The sequence below is a fragment of the Pantherophis guttatus genome, chromosome 5 (genome assembly GCF_059756535.1).
Source record: "Pantherophis guttatus breed Tessera chromosome 5, ASM5975653v1, whole genome shotgun sequence".
NCBI lineage: Eukaryota > Metazoa > Chordata > Lepidosauria > Squamata > Colubridae > Pantherophis > Pantherophis guttatus.
This window is the reverse complement of record NC_142067.1, coordinates 46258303-46282850: the sequence shown is the minus strand read 5'-3', so window position 1 is coordinate 46282850 and position 24548 is coordinate 46258303. Positions and strand designations below refer to the sequence as shown.

General features: G+C 36.1%; 1 protein-coding gene across 13 annotated transcripts in view; it reads left to right on the top strand.

Moving 5' to 3' along the window:
• Positions 1 to 11504: 11504 nt before the first annotated feature.
• ROBO2 (roundabout guidance receptor 2) overlaps positions 11505 to 24548 on the top strand; it is a 727272-nt gene continuing 714228 nt past the window's right edge. For 4 of the 13 annotated variants that reach the window (XM_060686346.2, XM_060686345.2, XM_087895028.1 and 1 more), the window contains exon 1: positions 11508 to 11870. In XM_060686346.2, coding sequence (XP_060542329.2) covers positions 11747 to 11870 — 124 coding nt within the window. In that variant the 5' untranslated portion in view covers positions 11508 to 11746. Of the gene's footprint in view, positions 11871 to 24548 lie in introns of all 13 variants that reach the window. The other 9 variants (XM_060686344.2, XM_034421573.3, XM_087895026.1 and 6 more) reach the window with 4 other exon arrangements.

Here is a 24548-nt window from a genome sequence, read left to right as displayed (position 1 = left end):
AGTGTGTTTGGCTCTTGAGGATTTCTGCAATGCAAAATGTGCCATAGATCAGCCAAAAATCATCTAGAGGTTGCATTTGTCATTTCATACCTTATGGGATAGATAAAGTTTAAGATCCCATGTTTGATAATTACTGCTGCCATTTGAATTAGCAGATAATTAAGAAAAAGGTTGTTATAAAGCCTTATTCCCATTTTAAAGTAAAATAATTCATATCAACTTGGTTAACAATCTTGCCTTCTCTCTTTGTAGGAAAAGACTATACAGTTAGTCCTTGCTTAATGATCAATCACTTAGAGATCATTAAAAGTTACCATGGAGCCCCCCTAAATCTACTTGCAAACTGACAGCTACATGTTCTCCCACAATCACATGACTTCATTTCAGGAACTTGACAACCAGCCCACCTTTATGGCCATTTGCAGCATTCTGTGGTCATGTCACCACAGTTTATGACTTTTTTGCTGGTCTCTGGCCTTTTCAGCCAGTTTCTGGCAAGAAAACAGCAATAGCACTTACTTACAGTATATACCACTTCACAGGGCTTTACAGCCCTCTTTAAGTGGTTTACAGAGTCAGCATATTGCCCCCAACAATCTAGGTCCTTATCTCGGAAGGATGGAAGGCTAAGTCATCCTTGAGCCGGTGAGATTTGAACTGCCAAATTGCAGTCACCTGGCAGTCAGCAGAAGTAGCCTGCAGTGCTGCATTCTAACCACTGCACCACCGTGTCTCTTTATACCTAAAGGAATAAATGGATTTGCTTAGTTTGCTTAACAACCACCACAAAAAAAAGTAATAAATTTGGATCTGGTCACATGGGCACCTCAATTTAAGACTGTCATGACTTCTGATGGAAATTTCAGGCTCCATTACAGTCATAAATCAAAGTCTACCATGTAATAGGATTCACTGAAAGAGCAGGTCTATGATTGAAGAATCTTTCTAGACTCACTCCTTATTAAGCAAATGGAGTCTGTGGCTAAGAGGGATTTTGCCAAGATTCACTTGCCTTGGAGAGCCAATTAATATTCAATAGGTTCAGAATACATTGGCTTATATATTGATGGCTCAGATGAGCCCTATAGTATCTGCTTTGTTGTCACTGAATTGGTGAACAGTAGGTTTCAGAGTGCAAATGCTGGTTTTAATCTATAAATCCTATGTGGCTTAACAGTTAAGTATCTGTTAAGTAACAGTTAAGTTTTATTTTTCAAGCAGAGGTGACAAAACTAATCTATCCAGTAAGGTATACCATATTCAAATCTTTGTGATCCAAAGAACCTGTGAACTGAAGGGTATGAGAGAGTCAATGTTTTTTGGTTGCAACTCTCAATCTTTGAAAATAAATCCTTCTCAATGTTAGGCCAGCATTTTCATCTTGATAAATTAAGATGCTTCAGAACACAGTTGAGATTGAGGCTGCTAATCATTACGTTTAGTTACATTTGCTATATTATAAGTTGATTATTTTTATTCTATCTATCTATCTATCTATCTATCTATCTATCTATCTATCTATCTATCTATCTATCTATCTATCTATCTATCCTGTTTTTATTATATGAAATGCCAGGAATTCCAAGAATCTTTAAACTGGTGATAAAAATGCAGTAACATAAATAGCATAAATAAACAAATTCCTCAGGATCTTTTTAGCTGGAATATTTCTTTATTTATAAGTTTTAGATTGTTATTAGTAGAACAACATCCATATATGATACTTTCATGTTTCTCGACAAGTCCAACATTGTAGACAACTCCAACATTCCATCTAGGAATATCATGGCTTAGATAATAGCCATATCCCCCTATTTCTATTTGGGATTTTGATCCTGAATCATTGACAGCCCAAATCTTTCACACTAAGAAAACTAGTGTTGGCATATTCTGTAACTCCAGGACCAATGAGGTCCCAGTATTCTGTTGCAACAGCATTCAGAGCTTTCATGAAGCTAAATTTTGGAGAAAAGGCCACTAAGCATGCTACATCTATTCCTGTTCTTTTGATAGAGGACAAACATAATAACTGTATTTCAAATCCTAATTTAGGCAAAGCAGACTTTAAAATTAAAGAAATCTACAGGCTTTTCAACAAAAACAGAGAGAAGAATATAAGTCATTAGCTTGCATCTACATCACATTATTTTGCTTATTTAGCATCATGCCTCTCCTGCTATAACTCTTGCATCCTACAGCTGAAAATATTAAGATACATTTACTGTCTAGTTACTATATTTTTCTCTTCCTAATGGCCAACCACTAAAGCATCAACATATCAGAATATTAGTTATCTGTCCTGTACTCATGAATGTCAGTGACCTTGTAGATTTTTCCTGTAGAGACTTTTTCCAGACTTTCCTTTCTTTCTATTAAAAAAAAGTAGGGGGCTGGAAAACTGCAAACCAAAACATTATTATAAGGAGTTTTTTTATCCATGTGGGTCTATCAATTTAGTTTTAGTTGGCCATGTCAAGCATGGCAATATGCAAGAACAAAATAATATGCATCATAACAAATATATGTTTGTAAAAAGAAACTAACAGAATCAGACCACTGCAAGAAGTATCTGCAATTACCCATTGCTTTGTTCCCAAAGATAGTTTGTGGCTACCGTGACATACAGGTTATGATTTCTGTGTTAAATAGAGAACTTAAAACTACTGCAAATGTCTTTGGTTCTTAATAATCATGATACTGAATATTGGAAGGAAAAGTTTTCAGTGTCATAAAATGAGAATTCATTCCTTAATCCATATTATCAAAATACAAGCCAGAGTTAGATATAACTCCTACCATTTTCAATTTCATTGCTATTGATTGTAACAGAGCTTTCCCAGCAATAGTTAAATATTTATTCGCCTTGTACATCAATGATAGTACATGAATAAATTATGATTATTCTTATAATTGATAGGTGGTAACAATAATTTATTTAGCACCATTGTGGTATAAGGCAAATTTCAAAATTACGTAACACAAAAGATAGATTCTTGCCAAGGAGTTTGGAAACTAATTGAAGTAAAAGTTGAGTGGGGGAAAAGCAAAAGATCTGTGTATAAAGCATGTCAGCAAGGTTGTATTATTAGATTTGATGGTTGATAAAACTTGTTCATTCCCTCTGAATCTGCTCAGGTTACTTTTTTTATTTTAGTCCTTTGCAATCCATTGATTCTTGGGAAATTATAATCAAAAATTGACAATAAAACATCCACAGCAAAACAGTCAATTTTAAAACCAACATGCATTCACACACGTTGAAATATGTTTTAACAAGAGCATTCAAACCATAAGAAATAACTAGATGCATCCAAAAGTCAAAATTCCTTATAGAACATAGAATAATAGGATTGGAAGAGACCTCTGAGGTCTTCTAATCCCTGTTTAAGCAGGAGATTCTATAGCACTCTTGATGAATGGCTGTCTTGTCTCTTCTTGAAAACCTCCAGTGATGGTGCACCCACAACTTCCAGAGGTAAGCCATTCTGTTGATTAATTGTTCTCAATGTCAGGAAATTTCTCCTTAGTTCTAGGATCCCTCTTTAATGATTTTCCACCTGAATAGTTCTGTTTTTAATAATTTTTGTAAAACCTAATTCACAAGTACATTAGCTCCTCATTAGGAGGGAAATACTGCCAAAGTTCAAATGAATAGATTTTTGTGGCTGGTTACATTTTAATGAACAGGTAATGCATCTATCTGTGAAATTGGATTAAAGCATTAGAGCAATTTGTGCCACTGGAGACTTAAATTGACAGAATAATAGGTTCATAGTGCACAATAGTTTATGTGCACAAAAACCATTTTCATGTTGTTGATATTGATCACTAAGTTTTAATATATAACCATCTTATCTTTATTGGGAATAGTCAGATATAGATAGACAGATCTTATTGAATAGGGCCCAAACCCCTTGCTGGGAATTGAAATCATGGTTTATTTAACTTTATATGACTATATATGGTACATTAGCTTTAGGCGATGTCCATCTTCTTGTACTCAGTGCAGAAAGGGATATATAGAATCTATATTCTATAGAATACAATAGCATATACAGTCTACCTTCTATTAAGGTTGCAGAAAGATATACAGATATTACATTATATCACATACCCAATGGGAGAGTCATGTAAAACTTGCTACATACAGCAATGCAATATATAACTTCTATATCTCCTTATGAGAGCTTTCTGGAAGATGGCATATACCATTCTAACAGAATTTGTATTTGGGGGAGGTTTTAAAAAATAATGTCTATATTTTCTTATATATTTTGTAGACACTGTCAAATATCATAGAAGATCTGAAAGGAGGATCTGAAAAAGGACATGTTCAGACTTCCCAAGGATAGTATTAGTGATTATAATGGACTCTTGAAATTAGAATGAAAAAGCCATTGCTCCTTTAAATGTTTTTTTTTTTTTGTGTTCATCTGCAAAACATATTCTTTAAAAACTTGGGTGAAAGGGTGGTGATAGTTCTTATATCTGTAAATGACATAAAAAAGCTTTGGTGGCGCAGTGGCTAGAGTGCAGTACTGCAGGCTAGTTCTGCTGACTGCTGACTGGCTGCAATTTGGCAGTTCAAATCCCACCAGACTCAAGGTTGACTCAGCCTTTCATCCTTCTGAGGTGGGTAAAATGAGGACCCAAAATATTGGGGGCAATATGCTGACTCTGTAAACCGCTTAGAGAGGGCTGTAAAGTACTGTGAAGCAATATATAAGTCTAAATGCTATTGCTAATTGAACAGGATATATGAGTCTCTAAAAAAGAGAAATAAAATTTTAAGTGAGCTTGGTAGGTTTGAGAATAGTTCTGAAAATAACGTATTTAATGCAGATAATGCAAAAGAAAAAATAGACAAATACAGACTGAAGAATATTTGGTTTTCTAATTATTTACAAGAATAAGCTATGGAGTCTTGAATTGAATATGAGCATTATAAGATAGCAAAAAAAGACAAATGCAATTTTAGGTAGCACAAATAAAAATGGTTTTTAAATCAGGGGGGAAACATAAATTTTGCTTTATTCTGAATTGGTCTTGTCTTATTTTAAATTCAGTTCTTGCACCACACTTTAATTTAGATGAGATTATGTATTGGGATTTAAGAACATAAGAAGTAGGGGGCTTCTATTTTGAAAAATGAAGGAGAGTTAGATGATAAATGCTGGATATATTATTTCATTGATTTTTTTTCTCCTACATGTATATTTTATTTGTCCATTAAGGAGCTCAAGGCAGTGTATATGATATCAGTCCTAGTTTTTTTCTTCTTCACAGAACACTCTTGCAAATCAAGTTTATCCTACAGTAACTGGCCAAATTGTAAGAAGAAAGCCATGTTAAACTATCACAGAAGAAATCAGGAGTCTGGTAGCACCTTTTCAGAATAGGTCCTGCCAGGTTCCTTCTAATAACTTGCCAGATGTCTTTCATAGACCATTTAAGGCGAGTTCAACATACTCTGTAGGATGTTGGGGTGGGTGGGGGGTAACCAGTGTCCATGAGCTTACACAGTTCATGCTATAGGCTGAATTTTTGAACCACCTGACTTTTTATACAAACAAACCCCCCTCCCCCGTTATTCTCCCAGTTAAAACATTAGGTGGACAATCAGCATATTACAAAATGAAGCATAAGATGTATTATTTCCAATAATAAGATGTATTAATAAGCATAAGATGTATTATTTCCAATAATGCTTCTGGGTCCCATATATCCCAATATACATATCCCAATAGACAGGTTTTCCCAACCATTGGTAAGTTTTGGATTTATAAATTTTCAGAATTCTGAGCAAATGGCCTGGGGGCAACTCTGAGAATTGAAAGCCATTCTTCTGGATATTGCCACACTTGAGACATTTTTAGAAAATAAAAATGACAATCCATATTATAAATATAGGATAGAATAAGATTAGATTGTTGCATGGGAGAGCAATTGTCAACTGTCTGACTAGTGAACCCAAAATAAGGAAACACTCTTAGGAGCTTTGAATTCCCAAAAGTAAAACTTTATTGGATACACCATTTTGGTACTGAAGAATCAAAACCAACTCTGGTTTTCCCACACAAATACTTACTTAGTTAAACAATACTTTCCCTTTCTCCCCACCCCCGCGTGATCATATTGTCCAATTATGAAACATTCTTTTGTTATGGGAACAATCCATCTCCTTCTCAAGCACCTGCAGTGGTGATCTTGATGGTTATCTTCGAAACCGTCTTCTACCGCATAGTTCCCAGTGACCGGTAAGATCCCACAGAGTTTGCCTCCTCCAAGTCCCATCAGCTAAACAATGTCGGCTGGCAGGTCCACAGGGGAGGGCCTTCTCTGTGGCTGCCCCAGCTCTCTGGAATCAGCTACCTCCTGAGGCTCAGACCGCTCCCACCCTACTGGCCTTCCGGAAAATGGTGAAAACCTGGCTTTTCCAGAAGGCTTGGGACCGTTGATCTCGCCACTGCGATCTTGCGAGATCCAGCCATGAGCGGTGTGTATGGGGTTTTTTTAACGTCTCTTATTGTATATTGTTTATATTGTCTTTGTTGTAAACTGCCCAGAGTCCTTGGAGAGTTGGGCAGCATAGAAATACAAATAATAAATAAATAAATAAACAAGAACTATCAGATGTACAAATTAGATTTACAAGAGACAGAAACATCATATTGCTAACTTCTGATTGATAATGGAAAAGGCAAGGAAATACCCATAGATGTCCATTATTAAATAGATGGTAGATAGATTGTAAATGCAGAATATACTATGAGAAAGTCTAGATGAGAAGGAATAAAAATTAAAATTAGAAACACCCACATTCTCAACTGTAGTAATGTTATTTTAATGGCTGTTGGTTAGAAAGACTTAAAGACTCTCTTGTTAAAGCTGAAAGAAGAATGCAAAAATCTAATATGCTGCTCTGTATTAAAAAGAAAAGAAAAGAAACAGCAACTAAACTTATGTCAACAGGTAATGTCAACCCAATCGAAATAGGTGGTGTTGAAGTAGAAGTTGCAATCTTCCTAGAATCAAAAATTTACAGAAGTGGTGATAATAGCTGTAAAAATAGATGTTCACAGCTTGAGAAAAAGACTATGACAGATCTGTATGAAATATTAAAATGCATACTCATCACAGTGACAACAAAAGTATGTATTGCCAAGACTGTATTTTTCTCAGTTATAATATATGGCTAGACCATCAGACAAGCTAAATGAAAAAAAAAATGAATTGTGCTGCAGATTAAAATTTTTGAGAATAACCTGAATCACAAGCATAACAAATATTTTAATACTAGATGAACTAAAGTTCTACTGGACACTAGAAGCACTGTTAAGGAAACTAAAGTTTGCATATTTTGCATGCAAGACACAAAAGCAATATTTTTTTGTAAAATATTATTTTATAATAATAGCTTTTTGATGTAATTTTTTAAAAGTACAAGCAGACTAAGTGTTCTGTCCCCGTCTCACACACGCACACAAACAGTCAGCGAGGGGTTAAAACTTGCAGACAATAAATTCCTTCGATAACAGGATTGGCAGGAAACCAGTAGCTGCTTGCCAAGAACTTTACTCACAGAGGGAGGTGTGAGATAAACCAAAACAAATACACAAAGTCAAAGAATTGTCAAGTCCAGTCCGTATTAAATCCAAAGCAGGCAGATAACGTAGTTTCAGAGATACAATGCGACTCGCTAGTTGTTTAGTTTTGTCCGTCACAGAGCCTTAATGGCCACCACACCCCCTTTTATCCCCTGTGGGGTATGGTCCAGTGACTCAGCTTAATCTCTGGCACGCCTCCTTTTCTGCTGCGTGCGCTTGTCTCTCCGATGCTGGCGTGGATCCAGCCAAGACTTATCTCTGTCATTGTCCAACTGCGACTGCTCAGAGATACCTGGCTCCTGGCCAATCTCTTTTGCTTCGGGAGACACCTGAGGCATTGCCAGAGAGGAGGGTCCTGGAGAGGGAGGCCTGGCCAACTCCTCTCCTTCACCTTTGGAGTCTTCTCCCTCCAATAAGACGGGCTTGGGGGTCGGAGTCACAACACTAAGTACATTCTTAGTCATGGTAACACAGTGGTTAGAATGCAGTACTGTTACTTCTGCTGACTGCTGGCTGCCTGCAATTTGGCAGTTCGAATCTCACCAGCTCAAAGTAGACTCAGCCTTCCATCCTTACCCTGAGATGGGTAAAATGAGGACCCAGATTGTTGGGGGCAATATGCTGACTCTGTAAACCACTTAGAGAGGGCTGTAAAGCACTGTGAAGCGGTATGTAAGGCTAAATGCTATTGCTATTGTAATCTCAAAAATAAACTGGCTTATCATTCTACTAAAATGTGCCATAGTAGGAGCATCACCATATCTACTTTTATCAATCAAAATCAAAGAAGAAAAGCAAGCCTCTGGGAAGTAAATAAAAAAAAATTCAGACTGAAAATCTGAACTGATTGCAAAGAAAATTTGAAAATATTGATAGTTATATTAATATTGCCTACTCCTTAATGTAGTAGAAGGTTAATGTGAAGAAATACAGGCGGAGGACTTTTTTTTTTTTTTTTTTTACAGCTAGAGGTTTTTTCCTGATTCTCTCCCCTCCCCCAAAACTAAAGGATAAGGATAATAAGAACAAGTATAATGTTTTTGATTCATTTATTTAATTCAGTTCTCTGTTAATTCAGTTCAATTCTCCATCCTGTTTTAGAATTTGTGTGGAGAACAGATCATGTTTTAGGTTACATTTAGACAGGAATATTGAAGATTCAAAAGATTCAAAAGGGTTCACAGCATCACAGTATGTCTGAGCCACATTTGTGTTTTAGATTCTACCCTAGTCAAGTAAAAAAGAAATTTATTATATATAGAAACCCTCACTGCAAATATATAAGCCTTGAACACAAACTTTATAGACAAGTGAGAAAGTCTCATGTGCAATTATGTGAACTGGTATCCTACTATAGTTGTTGTTAATTTTGACTTTCATTATTTTGAAATGGCATAAACAGTTAGAAAGGGTTACACAATTTCTACATCCTTCTACATTGCAAGTACTTTACTGAATGGACCTCATGATCATGCAATGCTATATAGTCACATTGTCTTTTTATAAAGTTGTACAAAATGTACTGTATTTTTCGCACTATAAGACACACTCCCCCCCCAAAAAAAGTGGGTGAAAATGTCTGTTGCATCTTATAGAGCGAATATTGCAGTGGGGGGAGGGGGTTCACCACCACCGTTTGCTGCCCCCAGGGAATGCTCAAGTCTTCGCTGCTGAGCAGCTGATCAGTGGTTGGATCGGCCTCCCGGAATTCCACTGATCAGCTGTTCTAGGCAGTGACAGTGATAGGCAGTGAATGATGGTGGTGAACGGTGGCAGTGAATGATGGTGGCAAACGGTGAACAGCACCAGTGGCAAACAGTGGTGATGGCAAATGGCAGCGGCAGTGCTAGGCGGCAGTGGCGATCCCTGCCACCTAGAACAGCTGATCGGTATTCCAGGAGGCCCATCCAACCGCCAATCAGCTGCTCAGCAGCGAAGGCTCCAGTGTTCCCTGGCAGCGGCAGAAGCTCAGCTCAGTTGACTGGTGGTGGGTGTAATGGAACGGAGCTCTGACAAGCCATGTGCTGGGGCTGTGATAACGTGCTGAAACTGACCAGGCTGTTTGCTGTTTGCTGCAAAGATGCTAGCCAAATGAATACTGGATGGATGCTGGGAGGCAGAAGCAGGGTTTTTTTTTTCTTGTTTTCCTCCTCTAATGTTCGTCTTATGGTCCAGTGTGTCTTATAGTGCAAAAATACAGTAAATAGCCTGAAGCAAATCTTTGTGCACCCATACATTTTTAGACTTTTTTTTTCTTTGAAAGGACAAATGATAAGGCTATTTCCATTAGCATTTAATCCAGTAAATTTTCACTGAGAGTGAAAAACTTAAATGCATTCCCAGAAAAATCCATGGTAAAATTATTTTATAATCCTATTATTTTCACTAGTACACTCATTACCCATAGTCTCCACTAGTTACAAATGTAATGGAAATGTAAAGGGAAAATATAGAATGTAAATTCCAATGGCAGATATTGAGGCCATGTAGGCACATGTTTCCATCATATATTTGTTTAATGAGCGGTGGCATTCAAGTGAATTAATAAAATTACTAATTTGTACTTATAACTAAATTTAAGATATTTCAATGATGACCTTCATAATGAAACACAATAACAACTTCTATTTCGATGTTTGCATAACAGCATAAATTATGCTGTTATGCAAAGATCGAAATAGAAGTTGTTATTGTGTTTCATTATGAAGGTCATCATTGAAATACCTTAAATTTAGTTATAAGTACAAATTAGTAATTTTACTGCTGAGTAGTCTCTTGTTTTCCCTAGAATATTCTTGGGTGTAATATGGTAACAAATAACCACAAGAGTTTACATAGTTTTGCTTTCATGCTTGGGATTATGAAGACATTTATTTCCAATTCATTTTAGAAGCACATATGAAAACTTCAAACTACGAATGAGGCAGCTGAATAAGCTACAAAGTAATTAGTTAAGAAGGAAACGAGAATTTTTTTTTTCCATAGTCATTGTGCATTTCCCCAAAATCTTAGACAGCCTACAGTTCCAATATACAGTACATTGAGGGCACCAGTTTGAATAGCTTGCCCTAAAGATATACAGTGTGTGTGTGTGTGTGTGTATTTATGTACATATACATATATCTGTACATGTATCTGTATATTTAAATAGTTGTATTTCATCAAATTAGAAAATTCTAGAAAATATTTTTTAAAGGAAGCTAACTCAAAACTGATATTATTATAAAACAAGTTAGATTTTGCCTGTCTGTTTATCTGAGCATATCTGTATAAATGTGTTGTGTTTGTTCCTGCACACACTTTATTTTCTCTTTTTAAAAAACTAGCAGCTTGTATTTTCCAATCTTATCAATATTTCAGATAGATGTAAAAATAACTAGTGTAGCAAATATTAAATCTTCTAAAGGCTCACACTAAATTAAGTAAAGCACTGCTTACGTTCAGTTAAGACTACAGTCTGAAGGAAGAAATTTCCTCCACACAATAGAGATTAAATACACTGTGTGCATACTGTATTCTTTTGCTCGGTCCTCAGCATTCTGAATAGGAGCTCTGCTAGTTTTTTATCTTGAGCAGCTTTTTCTTGATGATTTTCATGCCTGCTTTTACCTACCCAAGTGGCAGTGACACCAGCTTTCACCGAAGCCTTATTACCCTTAAAAGAGCAATTTGGTTGGTTGCACGGCTATTAGGATCAGACAGTGAGGCTTAAAGCTGTCAATGCAACTGCTTCTCATCTGTTCTTTATCCCTTCTCTCTCTGTGTCTTTCACCCTCCACAATCATGACATCTTTTCTCTTTTCTACTGGACATTGGCATTAATGTTTTTAATTTCAATCACACTCACAGTGAAAGCTGAGGAATCTATTTTCGCCGAAGCCAAAGTGAGAAGCAAGAAATTCTTTTACAGCTCTTCTAGAAGCAGCAGTGCTGCCTGCACGTTGTGGATGGGAGATGCTGGATCAGAGGAAAACGTGGCATTCCTCAGGGCTACATCACTAGATGTTACCTCAGAATGGCAAAGCCTTTCCTTCTGCTGCTTTTCACCTGATTAGCAATTCTTTTCCAACCAAATGGAAAATGGAGAAAATAAGGGGGAAAATGTAAGGGGGGAAAATTGTGGAAAATAACTTGTGGAAATGCTATCATCAGAAAGACAGAGGGAAAATACAGTGCTTGAACTTCTTTTTATTTTGATGTTGCTCTTCTCCGAATCAACTCTTACCAAGCTAAGCAGGACCAAAGGCAAGCACTGGAAGGGGGGTAAGTGATAAAAAGTTTCATAAGGGTTATCTGTTGGAAATCTTGAATGGCATTTTCTGCCACAGTAATAATAAATACCTTTTTTAAAGGTTTTCATTTCCTTCTTTACTTCAAAATAATTAAGTAGAACTGAATTGCCTGCATGTTTTAATGTGTAAAGCTTTGGTTTTTAAATGGAAATTCGAAATGAATGAATTTAAATAATAACAAACATACGTGAGAGTCATTGGAAGGTTCCATATATATATGGAACATTTATACACACACACAAACACACACACACAATATGAACAGGTGATTTGAAGTTAATGTGCTAAAGATTTTGATAGTACTGACTGCTCATTTCAGAATGGAGAAGCTAAAAGATCATGCGAAGGGATATAGATGTAGTTGTGTTGTCTTTGAGGGCACTGTCACTTCCTGAGGCTGACCTGTTTTGTTCCAAGGAAAAGAGAGAGCACTTCAGCCTGCTCAACAGATAACATTATTAGTACATATTATGAAATTATTAGACAGATATTTTTGAGAATATGACTCTTAAAAGAAATGCAGCACCAGCATTACTGACAGGCTGATGGACTGTATCAATGTTGATGTGTTAATAAAGATAAATTGCATTAACTTCATTGAATTTCTTTTTGCTGTGCTAACAGAAAGATACTTACTGCTTATGAGAACTGTTTTTCTTCCTTGCTATAAACTTGGAAGAGTACTTATGATACACAAGCTCTGTAGATTTCACCAAATATAACCTTTTACTTAAATTCTAATTTGCTTTTCAAAAGGAAGATAGTTATGGAGAAGCATGTTGGAAATAGAAACAAGTGATAGTGAAGTATGGCTGTGAATGTTAATTCTATAATATTAATACTTTGGAAAATGTGCTTGGGTTAAATGTTTGACAGCATTTTTTTTTTACTTCAGAACTGTTCTCTCTGTAATTGTTTCCTTATATTGTTGATTGGATGCACCCCATGACTTATGTTTCTCCTAAGTTGATTTCTGATTTAATAGCACTTTCCATTTTCCTCTTCTGTCAGTATTGTGATCTGAGGTTAAAGAGTAACATCAACATTAAGAAGTTTTAATAATTCATCACACTATCTCAGCAGGAGACTCCCATTCCACCCTGCTTCCTCCTCCCTTCCCTTTCATCACATGAAAGACTTTACAAACCATCCACGTGCTGTACCTTCAAGGGAATTGTTTCAGCAGGAAATTAGCCTGAACTGTGTAAAAGCATAAAATAGCCAAAAGATTATGGATCTTGGTCCTTTCTTTTTTATGCTAGCAAAATTATGTTCCGCTTGTGATAGATTCTCCAATGCCATAACCTTATATACATTGGATGCTTGTGCATATGTACCTACTGAGTTCCTATTTGCTGTTATCCAGCAGGAAGTAGAGGAAGAAAGGTATGTATATGTTTGGGTGTTTGGGTGTGTGTGTCTATGCATGCGAGTATGTATACACCCACACATACACACATATGTACAATACAAGTAATTGTTGGATCATATAGTAGTTTATGCCAAATTATGTTACACAACAGATAATAGTTCTGCCTTCTTATAGACATCCATACAAACATGGCATCTCAGGATTTTAGATGCTAGTTATTGATGAGACAAATAAGTTATTGCTTGATGGTTATAGTTAGGTATGAAGCATTGTGTGTGTTTTTCCATAGTTTATAAGGTCTTTCTTCTTGTCAGCATTTGTCTATTTCAGTATGAAAAGATTGTGTATATTTGTTGTGATGATGATAATGACAGATTTTGTCTGAGAGAAATCCTGTGATAAAGAAATACATTGGATTCCTTCCTTCCTTCCTTCCTTCCTTCCTTCCTTCCTTCCTTCCTTCCTTCCTTCCTTCCTTCCTTCCTTCCTTCCTTCCTTCCTTCCTTGACAGGCATATCTTCTGTATGAAGAGAATTAATGGGATCAAAGAGGCCCATCTTAATCTACTCAACAGAAGGTGACTGACACATATATAGTCAGTTTCCAAGACACTGTAAGATAAGTCTAATTTCCTTCAAATAAATCTATTTAACGAGACTAAGAGACTAGTTTTATTAGTTATAAGTAGTTGGTAGGATTAGAACAATGTAACCATTAATTTATTAATCAAATTGATATGGCTGTATCTCATGGAACAATTCTAGATGGTGTACACTCCAATATATAAAACATTGTTAACTAAAACCATTATAAATAACTTAAACATTAAAAGCTATAAAAGCAGAACTCAAAAAGAAAAGGAAAATAGTAGAAGATATCATTAATCCAAAAATATATATATATCCATAAATTAAAACATTTAATAGAAGTAAAAAATGCAAAACAAAAGAGCCCAAACCAGGGGTGAAATCCAGCAGATTCTGCCAGGTTCTGGAGAATCAGTAGTAGAAATTTTGAGTAGGTTGGAGACTGGTAGCGGAAATTTGGAGTAGTTTGGAGAACTGGCAAATGCCACCTCTAGCTGGCCCCAGAGTGGGGTGGGGATGGAGATTTTGCAATATCCTTCCCCCAGGAGTGGGAGGGAATGGGAAATTTGCAATATCCTTCCCCTATAATGGGGTGGGAATGGAGATTTTGCAGTATCCTTCCCTTGCCACGCCCACCAAGCCACACCACACCACACCCACCAAGCCACGCCCACAGAACCAGTAGTAAAAAGATTTGGATTTCACCACTGGCCCAAACTTCCACTAATGTTCAAATGTTCTTCAGAACAAAATAGTTTTTATATCCTTGTGAAAAGCCAGCAAGTTGGGAGTCAAAGAAACCTTATGGAGTAAGATATTCCATATGATTGGGAAACATTACCAAGAAGGGCAATCTCTAGGCACAATCCTCTTAACTCATATGAGCTGGGAATGAAACACAACTCCTCCAGAAAAGAATACAGGACCAGTGAATTTGAGTTATAGGAGGCAATCTTGAATGTACATAGAAACTATGCCATATTGGGCTTTAGAAATATAAACCAGCAGTTATAAATTAACTTATTATATATGAAAAAACAGCAATCTATGAAAAAGCACCCTCTGTTATTGCACTAGTAAAAACTCGATGTTGTTTGAAATTATTTATGCTTTTGTTTTCTGTTGAAGACTTTCTATACCTTCAAAGCGGTAGATTAAGCATGTAAAAAACCTTAATATAAAAAAAACTTAATTGTCTAATGGTCATTATTTTGGGGGGGCAGGGATAATTAGCTTTTCAGTGGCTGTAGATAAATTAGATAAACTTTTCTGTCTGGGCCATGTTGTATAATGGTCTCTAGGGACTTTTATATCCCTGCATGCACACACAAAACTGAAATTATTATTTTTTAATTAAAAAGAGAATAATAACAGATAGTGACAGTCGATAAACGGAAATCCCAATAGAATAGCGTGCTTTCATACAATAAAATACATCTATCCTATTTGAATGGAATGCTGAGACAAATCAGACTCTCTTTAAAAGATTTAGGATGAGGCAGAAGTCCTGCAAATCGTTTGAAAGGAAATACATGCCTTCATTTTGTAAACAATTCATATTTCATCAGGACACAGCGATACTCTGGGTTTATGTGTTTGTTGGTTTGTTTGTGTGCATGCATGCATGCATAAATGTTTATATGTATTCCTACTAGTTTGTAAATAGGATAAATTAGGAACTGTGTGAGGATATAAGTACGGATATATAAAGGACAGAAAATGTGCTTGTATCTTGTGACTTTTTTCTGAAAGAGTCAAAAGTAATTGGGCAATAATTATATTCCTCTTCTTGTTTAGTGGATGACTGTTGTTGCCATTAATTGCCAAAACAGATTTGTGGAAAAGTTCCCAAATGCAAGCTCCCCATCAGTTTATCTCTTGGTGGTAGAGGAACAGCAGGGAATTACCTTACGGATAAGTATGAAAACTGCTAGCATGTGCTGTTTCTTGATTTGATTTGAGGGTTTATTTTGGTTCTTTGAGTTTTTGGTTTTGCTGCTGTTTTATCTTGTTCCATTTTAACAATTAGTAACTTGGCTGCTTGTGGTATTTGTAAGATGCTTTCATTCTTTTCTTTGGAGGGAAAATAACTGGATTTATATTTCTCAAATAATACTTATGGTGAGAGGTATTCATAAGCTTCAGGCAGCCAGGAAATATAGCAGTGGGATAGGAAGGGAAAGAATATTGCCAATTTGCAGTGCAGTGTTCGGTATTCAGACTGAATCTTGCTCTGAAAGAAAGTGGATACTCCTTCATTCTGAATTAATATTGCAGGATATGGGTTTTCTAGGAGAATGATTCTCATCCTTTAATTATTATTTTTTTGTTTCTACCAGTCATTCTATTAATAATATTCAGTCTCATCAAGGTAAAACAAAGATCTATTTTTAATTGTGTGTGCATTCTGCTATTCTATGTATGATATACTTCAGTACTTTGGAGAATACAGTAAATGTAAACTATAAAATAAGAAGTAATTTCATTGCTGGAGACAACGTGCAAATAATTTAGCAGTACTATTGAAAGCCAGTAGTTGCTTTTCTTTGTCAAGCACCTAAGTCAAAAGAAAGTAGATCACTATTTACACTGAAGTAACAATGTGAAGAATCAAGGCAGACCAGCTTATCTGAGAGACACCCTTTATCTGATTACATCAGCCTGCCCCATTAGATCTGGAAGAGTGGCATGTTGTGGGTACCATTAGCTAAGAACCTTCATTTGGTGGGTACCAGGAGATGTGCCTTTTCTGCTGCAGCACTCACTTTATGGAACATTCTTACCTCAGAAATCAGACTAATTCTATCTCTTTTCATCTTCCAAAAATCCCTTCGTCTTGGCTACTTTGTCAGTTCTGGGGCTTCCAGGCAACTGGAAACTTGCTTCATTGTTAAGGTGGCAAATTTTATCCTCCCTCTCCCGTGCTTCATATCTTTCACTTTTATGATATTATTAATAAGCGTTTTTATCTTGCACATTTTTGTTTTTATTGTTTCTATCTGTTCAGTCAGATAGGTGGCTATATAAATTTGATTATTACTACTGCTATATCAGGCTAGAAACCAGGAAAGTGTTGAGTTGTAGCCCACCTTGGGTACAAAGCCACCTTGGGTGACCATGGGCCAGTCACTTTCTCTTTCTCTGAAAAACCTTGCCAGGATAACTGCAGAGACTTGCCCAGGCAGTCTCTAAGAATCAGACATGATTAAATGGAGGGGGGAGGAGACATAAAGTTTTTATCACAGTCAACAGAAAATAAAACATCTTCCTGCCTTGAAGTAACATGGGATAATTATGTGATTTTTAAAATTGAGTTACATTGATAAACTCCAATTTTTGAATTGAGAAAACTCTACCAACATGATATATGCTAATACTCTTTTGCCAGTTCCTATTCTGTCTGTGTGCCTTTGTAACCTACTTAATCAATGGTTGACAAAGACCGACAGATTATATGAACTTGGATGGTATTAGAATATGGAGGAAAATACTACTGTAACACTAATTTAAGCTAATAAATGTATGTTACATTTAAGGGTAGGTAAAGTCTTTTCCTCAAAAAACTGTCTTACTCAAAGGGATAGGATGAAGGTGTTATAAGTATATTGGAGTTTCAGGCCAGAGTACAGCACATTGGTGGAAATACATTGGTTATGCTTACAGATTAGGGGAGAATAAACCTCTTGGTCCTCTTGCTGAGCTTTGGTGAAATGCTCTCTGATAGCTTTTCTGTTTTTTATCATTCTCTGTGATTCACTATGGATTTCATACTCAAGAGACCAACTACTAAGTATCAAGAAATGTTTCTTTGATGAACAGCTTTCTGTGATTTCACACACACATCCGTCTTTACAAATGCAGAAGAGTTTCTAACACAGGAAGAAGCAACTTCCTCTGAACAATGGATAAACAAAAACAAATAGATGTGATTGAAGATTGGAATTTATCAAACACAAGATTTGGATATTTTCTTTCTTGAAAATTTTAATAATACTATGATGTACTATGGATAGGTTTATTTATTGTTTTTGAAACGTTTCCTTCAAAATTGTTGGTCTCCCATTATCTTTAGGATTAGATTGTTGGTCTCCTGTAATATTTAGGAAAAATAAATAAGCAAATAAGCAAAGGTAGTATTAAAGTAAGATGTTGCTAGGACATATAGCTCTGGTTAGGTGGGAGATAATCATGGTTTCAATCAAAAGAAAATCTCTGTATATCCTAAGAACTACATATTGCTACATTCATGGCCAGCATCATATACATTTGTTCACTACCATTTCCAATTATCTTTGAAACACTTATAAATACACTCCAAAAGGAGTACAAAGGGCATCTTCCCACATTATAACAGGAAACTCCCAGCCCACAATACTGCTAAACTACAATCAATAAATTAGTCTACTTCAGCATACTCAGTTGAACATTGATTTCTCTACCTTTTTTCTCTATTATTTCTTTCCCCTGTCTCCCATTCACAGATTCACATACCCACATATATTATTTTATTTATTTATTTTTAAAGTGTATTCTAAGACTCAATTTTACCAGATCTATTTACCTTCACTGACCTTGCAGGTTTGCCATTATAGATGACAGCAGTAACAGTAGTTCTCTTAACTTATTGAAAAGTTTCACAGTGAACAGAAGAGATCAGAAAGTTGCTAATTTTAATTCATGAATCATTGGAAGATCATCTGATAAAGAAAATGACATGCTGTTCTAATCTCAAGTATTGATTTAAAATAGTCTCTCTCTCTTTTTCTTTTAACACTATGCTCAGAATTTAAACAATGTAGCATTATATACCTCAGAAAATTCCCTTTATGCTATTATAGAGGCTACAACAAAGAATATTCTCCAAGTGAAAATGCCTAGAGAACAGGGTGTATGGATGCAAACAAAGTAAGGAAAAACATTTTCATGTCTACCATATAGAATGGCTATCATAAATATACTTATGAATACAAGTTGTCCTCAATTTACAACCACAATAGGGCCCACAATTTGGCTCATAAGCTGCTGCAGTCATTAAACATGGCACCCACATGACTGCCTTGCTTGATGACTGCATCCTCAACTCCTACATTACAATCATTAAATGATTACACTCAGGGAGTGGAAGAGGCCTAGGAGGCTTGGAACCCACTGGCATGCAGAAACTTGCTATTGACTGGGAGGCCTTGGCCAGCTAGGCCCACTGGTGTGTGGGCCTTCTCCCCCATTTTATCACTCCCAGAAGGTTTTGTCCTTCTCATGGTTCCACCATCTCCTGAAAGGCTTGGGTCTTTCACCTCCCCAACACTTCCCCAGAAGGCTTGATCCTTCTCCCTGCCCCATCTCTGTCCTGGAAGTCTTGGGCTTTCCCCTGCCAAATTGCACAGGCTTATGTACTTTCCCGTTCTGTTCAGTGCTGACAAGAATGCCCAGCCAATGCAAACTACAGGCAGAAAAAGCCCCTGAATTTTGTGAGAACTGGTGCTCATCTCACAATGTTTTTGAATATAGAAAAAAATCCTCAAAATATTGCACAGATTGGTGCTTGTCTTGCAATATTTCTTAAGGCTAGAAAGCGCCTCAGAGAAGTGGGATGGGATAGGCAGGTTTCCTTATGCCAGTGGACCTAGTTGGCAGAGGCTTCCCAGCATATGATGGTGAAGACTTGCAATAGACCCATGGTTGTAAGGGACTTTCAGTAAGAAGCACCCACATTTTTGTCACATAACCACAGGGCCACTGGAATGGTTGAAACTTTGGGAGGGAGTTGTATGTCCCTTCATTCAGCATCATTGTAATTTCAAACATCACTAAATATATGACTGTAAATTGAGGACTACCTGTACTGAACATTTTCACTCTCATTATTATAGTTAAGAGTGCATTAAGATTTTAATAGTATAGGAGAGTACCATGGTAATAGTATAGGAAAGTACCATGGAATCTGTAGATGACTTGCTTGAGAAAACAATTGAGGCACATCTAAGGGCTTAAATTCTAAGTTGAAATAAACTTGCTGTTGCTTCAGAATTTAATTGCTTGCTATAAAGGCAAGTTGCTTTACCCATTTAATTTCCTAGGTAATTGGCTATAGGATAGCTTTGTTCTTCTCTGCTGATTAACTTTTTCTCTACTGATTCATATACTGTATTTGTATAGGGTTGTCTTGATTCCTAATTTATTCTCTATTCTTTATCCCAATATCTTAACTATTTTAATATATTTTAAGATCTCTTTTACCTATTATCTCATCTTCTAATCTAGATAACTTCAGTACGTTCCCTTTTTGCATTTTGCTTGCTTAATTGTTTATTACAACAGACTTAGAAGAAGTAAATATAATTTGGGGAGAAAGAAAATACAATCTTCAAAACTTCATTAGGATGAAAAATGAATGTGAGAATATAGCTTTCAAACAGTTATAAAGTATTATCATGCTAGAGAATCAGCAGGCAAAAGCAATGTTCCTTAATTGATATGACATGTAAAACAAATATTTTTTTTAATGAAAGTGTGCCATTAAATGTTTGAAGATTTCAAAGGTTATAAATGATAAAATACTTAAATATGCATATTGAACTGTTAAGGAAAAATAATGCAAGTACCGTATTTTCCGGCGTATAAGACGACTGGGAGTATAAGACGACCCCCAACTTTTCCTGTTAAAATATAGGGTTTGGGCTATACTCGCCATATAAGACTGCCCCTCTTCCAATGCACACCAAATAAAAATTAAAAAACATCAACTGGCTCACCTACAATGTAAAAGCAGCTGTGCTAGACCCAAAATGGCCCCTGCAACAAGCAGGAACCTCACACAGCCACAAAAAGCCCCCCCAAAAAACTTTCACACTCTAAACACACACAACACAACACAACTGGCTCACCCACAATGTAAAAGCAGCTGTGCTAGACCCAAAATGGCCCCTGCAACAAGCAAGAACCTCACACAGCCACAAAAAGTCCAAAAAACCAACTTTCACACTTTACACACACCAAATTCCACATACAGCTTTGTGAGATTTTGTGTGTTTGTGTAGTTGGAGTGAAACACTACAGAAACACACTAAATCTCAGAAAGCTGCACAAATATTATTTTATTTTATTTTATTTTTATTTTTATATGAAAGCTAAATTTAAAACTTCCTAAACTTTAAATGGCTAGGTATAAAAAAGAACAACTAAAAAAAACCCAATTGACTATTTTTTTTAAAGCTCCCAAAGGGGAAAAAAACTTACCCAATAGAACAGGGGTCTCCAACCTTGGCAACTTTAAGACTTGTAGACTTCAACTCCCAGAATTCCTCAGCCAGCTTTGCTTTGCTGGCTGAGGAATTCTGGGAGTTGAAGTCCACAACCCTCCTTGCTTGATTGCAGGCAGGGAGTTGCTTGCTTGCCTGAATAGATTCAGGCAAGCAAAGCAAGGCAAGCGTTGCGACTAGCAGCTGAGGTAAGCAAGCTGGAGGGGGAAAACTTTTTCCCTTTTACATGGCTCTGGCCATCCCAGCTGAGTTGCAGGGAACTCAGCTGGGATCGTCAGAGCTGGGATCCTCAGAGTAAAAGGGAAAAAACTTTTTTCCTTTTACGTGGTTTCTGGCGATCCCAGCTGAGTTGCAGGGAACTCAGCTGGGATCGTCAGAGCTGGGATCCTCAGAGCTGGGATCGCCAGAGCTGGGATCGCCAGAGCCATTTAAGGCTTGTTAGAGCCTTTCGGGCTGGTCTGCCTGGTTACAGGAGAACGACACCCAGCGTATAAGACGACCCCCGACTTTTGAGAAGATTTTCATGTGTTAAAAAGTCGTCTTATACGCCGGAAAATACGGTAGTTTAGTTTCATATTTTTTACTTTTTACTAATTTTTTGAATTGCAGTTAGTGTGGCTAATAATTTTTACTCTCTCAACATTTCATTATTTGTGGTTACTTATCTCAGCAAACGTTTGCCTGCAGTGATTAATCTTGACAAAAATAAGACCAAAAAAAAAAAGACTCACACCCCGGTCAGCACTTCTTTACCCTCCTAACATCCGGAAGGAGATATAGAAGCATAGCCAGGCTGAAGAACAGGAGGAAGAACAGTTTTTATCCATGGGCTGTCAGACTCCTGAACATGGAATAACATCATAACTACGTAGTACGATGGACTTGCAATGCTGGCGCAACATGTTCACACTGGTGTAATAGGACTGGGTGTTTGTTAATATGATTTATTTCTGTTTCCACTGTGAATTGTATTATGTTGGGGAGTGCACTAAGGGAGTTCCACCAATCTCATTGTACATATGTAGTGCAGTGACAATAAAGGTTGTTGTTGTTGTTGTTATCAAGTGTTAGTAATAAAAACTTATTTTTTCATTGTTCAACTCAGATTGTTTTAATCATAAATTCATTATGAAATGTTATTTTACAGCAACTCATCCAATGCTAGTGAGCATTAAGTGAGCATTAAGACATATACTATAGCTCTCCAATATCCCAAAGTAGAGTGTTTGTCAATATCTTGTCAATTGCCTTACCTGTCCTGTTATGGACAAGCAACAAGAAATATAGGCTATCCCTAATTAAATTTGTCTAAATGAATTAGATGAAAGCTTTAAATTAAAAATTATAAGAAGAAAAAAAGACTCATCTAAGAGAAAAAAATATTACTGTATGCCTTTTTCAAATGCGAAGCTAGTTTCAGATAATTCAACTCTATGCACAATGACATACACATTTTTGGCAATATTATCCATGGCTTTAAATATTATTATACTTATATCAAACTAGACCTTAAAGATGTACTAGATGTTCTAGTCTCAAGTTCTTGGGCTTAGTGAATAGATCAGGTACCAACCATGTTCACATATCTCACTAAGCTAAATTCTGATTTGGTTAGCTCTGTTTTATCATATTGTAAAAACCATCAACTTGTGTGTATAAAGTTTCAGTTTAGCAAATCTTATTTTTAAAAAATAGCCAAACCTAACCCCTGGAAGCATATAGGATATTTTGATGACTGTACTCTAAACCATGGTGAAATAGAAATAAACAAGTGCTCATTTTTCCCCCCTTCTCTCTCTCTCTGTCTCTCCTTTCTGATTTAATGAAATTAAAACATCTTATTAAAAGGCTTTGTACCACATATTCCAACCTCATTATGTAATGAATATTGTACAAGGCAAGCAGAATTTTGAAGAATTATTTTGAATTTGAGTATTTTAGATCCAACAAATTATTATCAGTGTATTGATATTTCTTCTTAAAGATTTATGCAAATTCTGTTTTTAATAAGCCTCATTTTGATTGCCTGATTAGATTCGGAACCAGTGGTGAAATGTAAAATTTGTTACTACCGGTTCTGCGGGCATGGCTTGATGGGGGGGGGAGGGTAATGTGACTGGGTGGGCGTAGCCAACTTTTTTTTTTAACTTTTAAAAGCATTTTTATCTACAACCTCTTCGCCTGAAGTGGTTGTAAAAAATTGCTTTTAAAAGGCTCTGACGATCAGCTGAGTTGCCTAATCGTCAGAGCTTTTGTTTTCTTTTAAAAGCATTTTATTTGCTTTTTTTTTTTTTTTAAAGCCTCTGACAATCAGGCAACTCAGCTGGGATCATCTGAGCCTTTTAAAAGCATTTTTTCTACAACCTCTTCAGCTGAAGAGATTGTAAAAAATGCTTTTAAAAGGCTCTGACGATCCCAGCTGAGCCGCGTGATCATCAGAGGCTTTTTTTTTTATTTTTAAAAGAAAAAATGCTTTTAAAAGAAAAAAAAGCCATTGATGATCGCGTGGCTCAGCTGGGCATGGGGGGTGGGCAGGGATTTTTGCTACTGGTTCTCCAAACCACTCGCCGTCATCGCTACCGGATCGGGCATTCCGGTCCGAACCGGGAGCATTTCACCCCTGTTCTGAACCTTCTAAACTTGTATGATGTATAATTCTTGCTGCTTATTGGTAATACCTATAAATTTTCAATTTAACATTTATAATTGGTTGATATACCTGTTATTTATATAAATTGAAAGTATTTGCTACGCATATGGTTTGCACTAGACAATACAGAAAGCAATTTGTTTATATACATATTGTAGTAGAAGAGGAAACAGAAAAGAGACTATTTAACCTAGTTACAAAAAACCATTAGAATGGGATGAGATGAAACTGTCTTGCAAGCAAATTACAAAATTTAAGTGCAGCTATCAGTAATATTTTATTAGTCCCATCTAAATATATTTAGAGGTCATTAAATACACAAAATGTATCCTAAAACAATCTCAAAATGAAGATAGGATTATACCATGAAGGTAAAAAGACAGGAGTTGTACAATATTATGGAATCAAATGAAGGTGGGGTAACCTGTTTTAGAGATGTCAAACCCAGTAAGAATTATATACACAAAAGGAAATGGAGTATTGATCCAGAGTCTAAAATTAATATTATGAATCAAAAAGCTTATGCCTTTAGAATACTAATCAATCTGATATATTTTCTCTATAGGATCCTTTAATGTGTGTTTAATGCATCAACTCACTTTTACAGTTAGCTTTGAATTGTTTCCACTGAAAATGCCTACAATATAAACACCAAGACTATCATTCACATGCAATATGCATAGATATGTATACTTGCACCATTTGAGAATATATTATTATATAATATTTGCAGAGTTGCAAAAAAGTTTGATTCTTTTCCCAAACTAGGAATGAATACAGC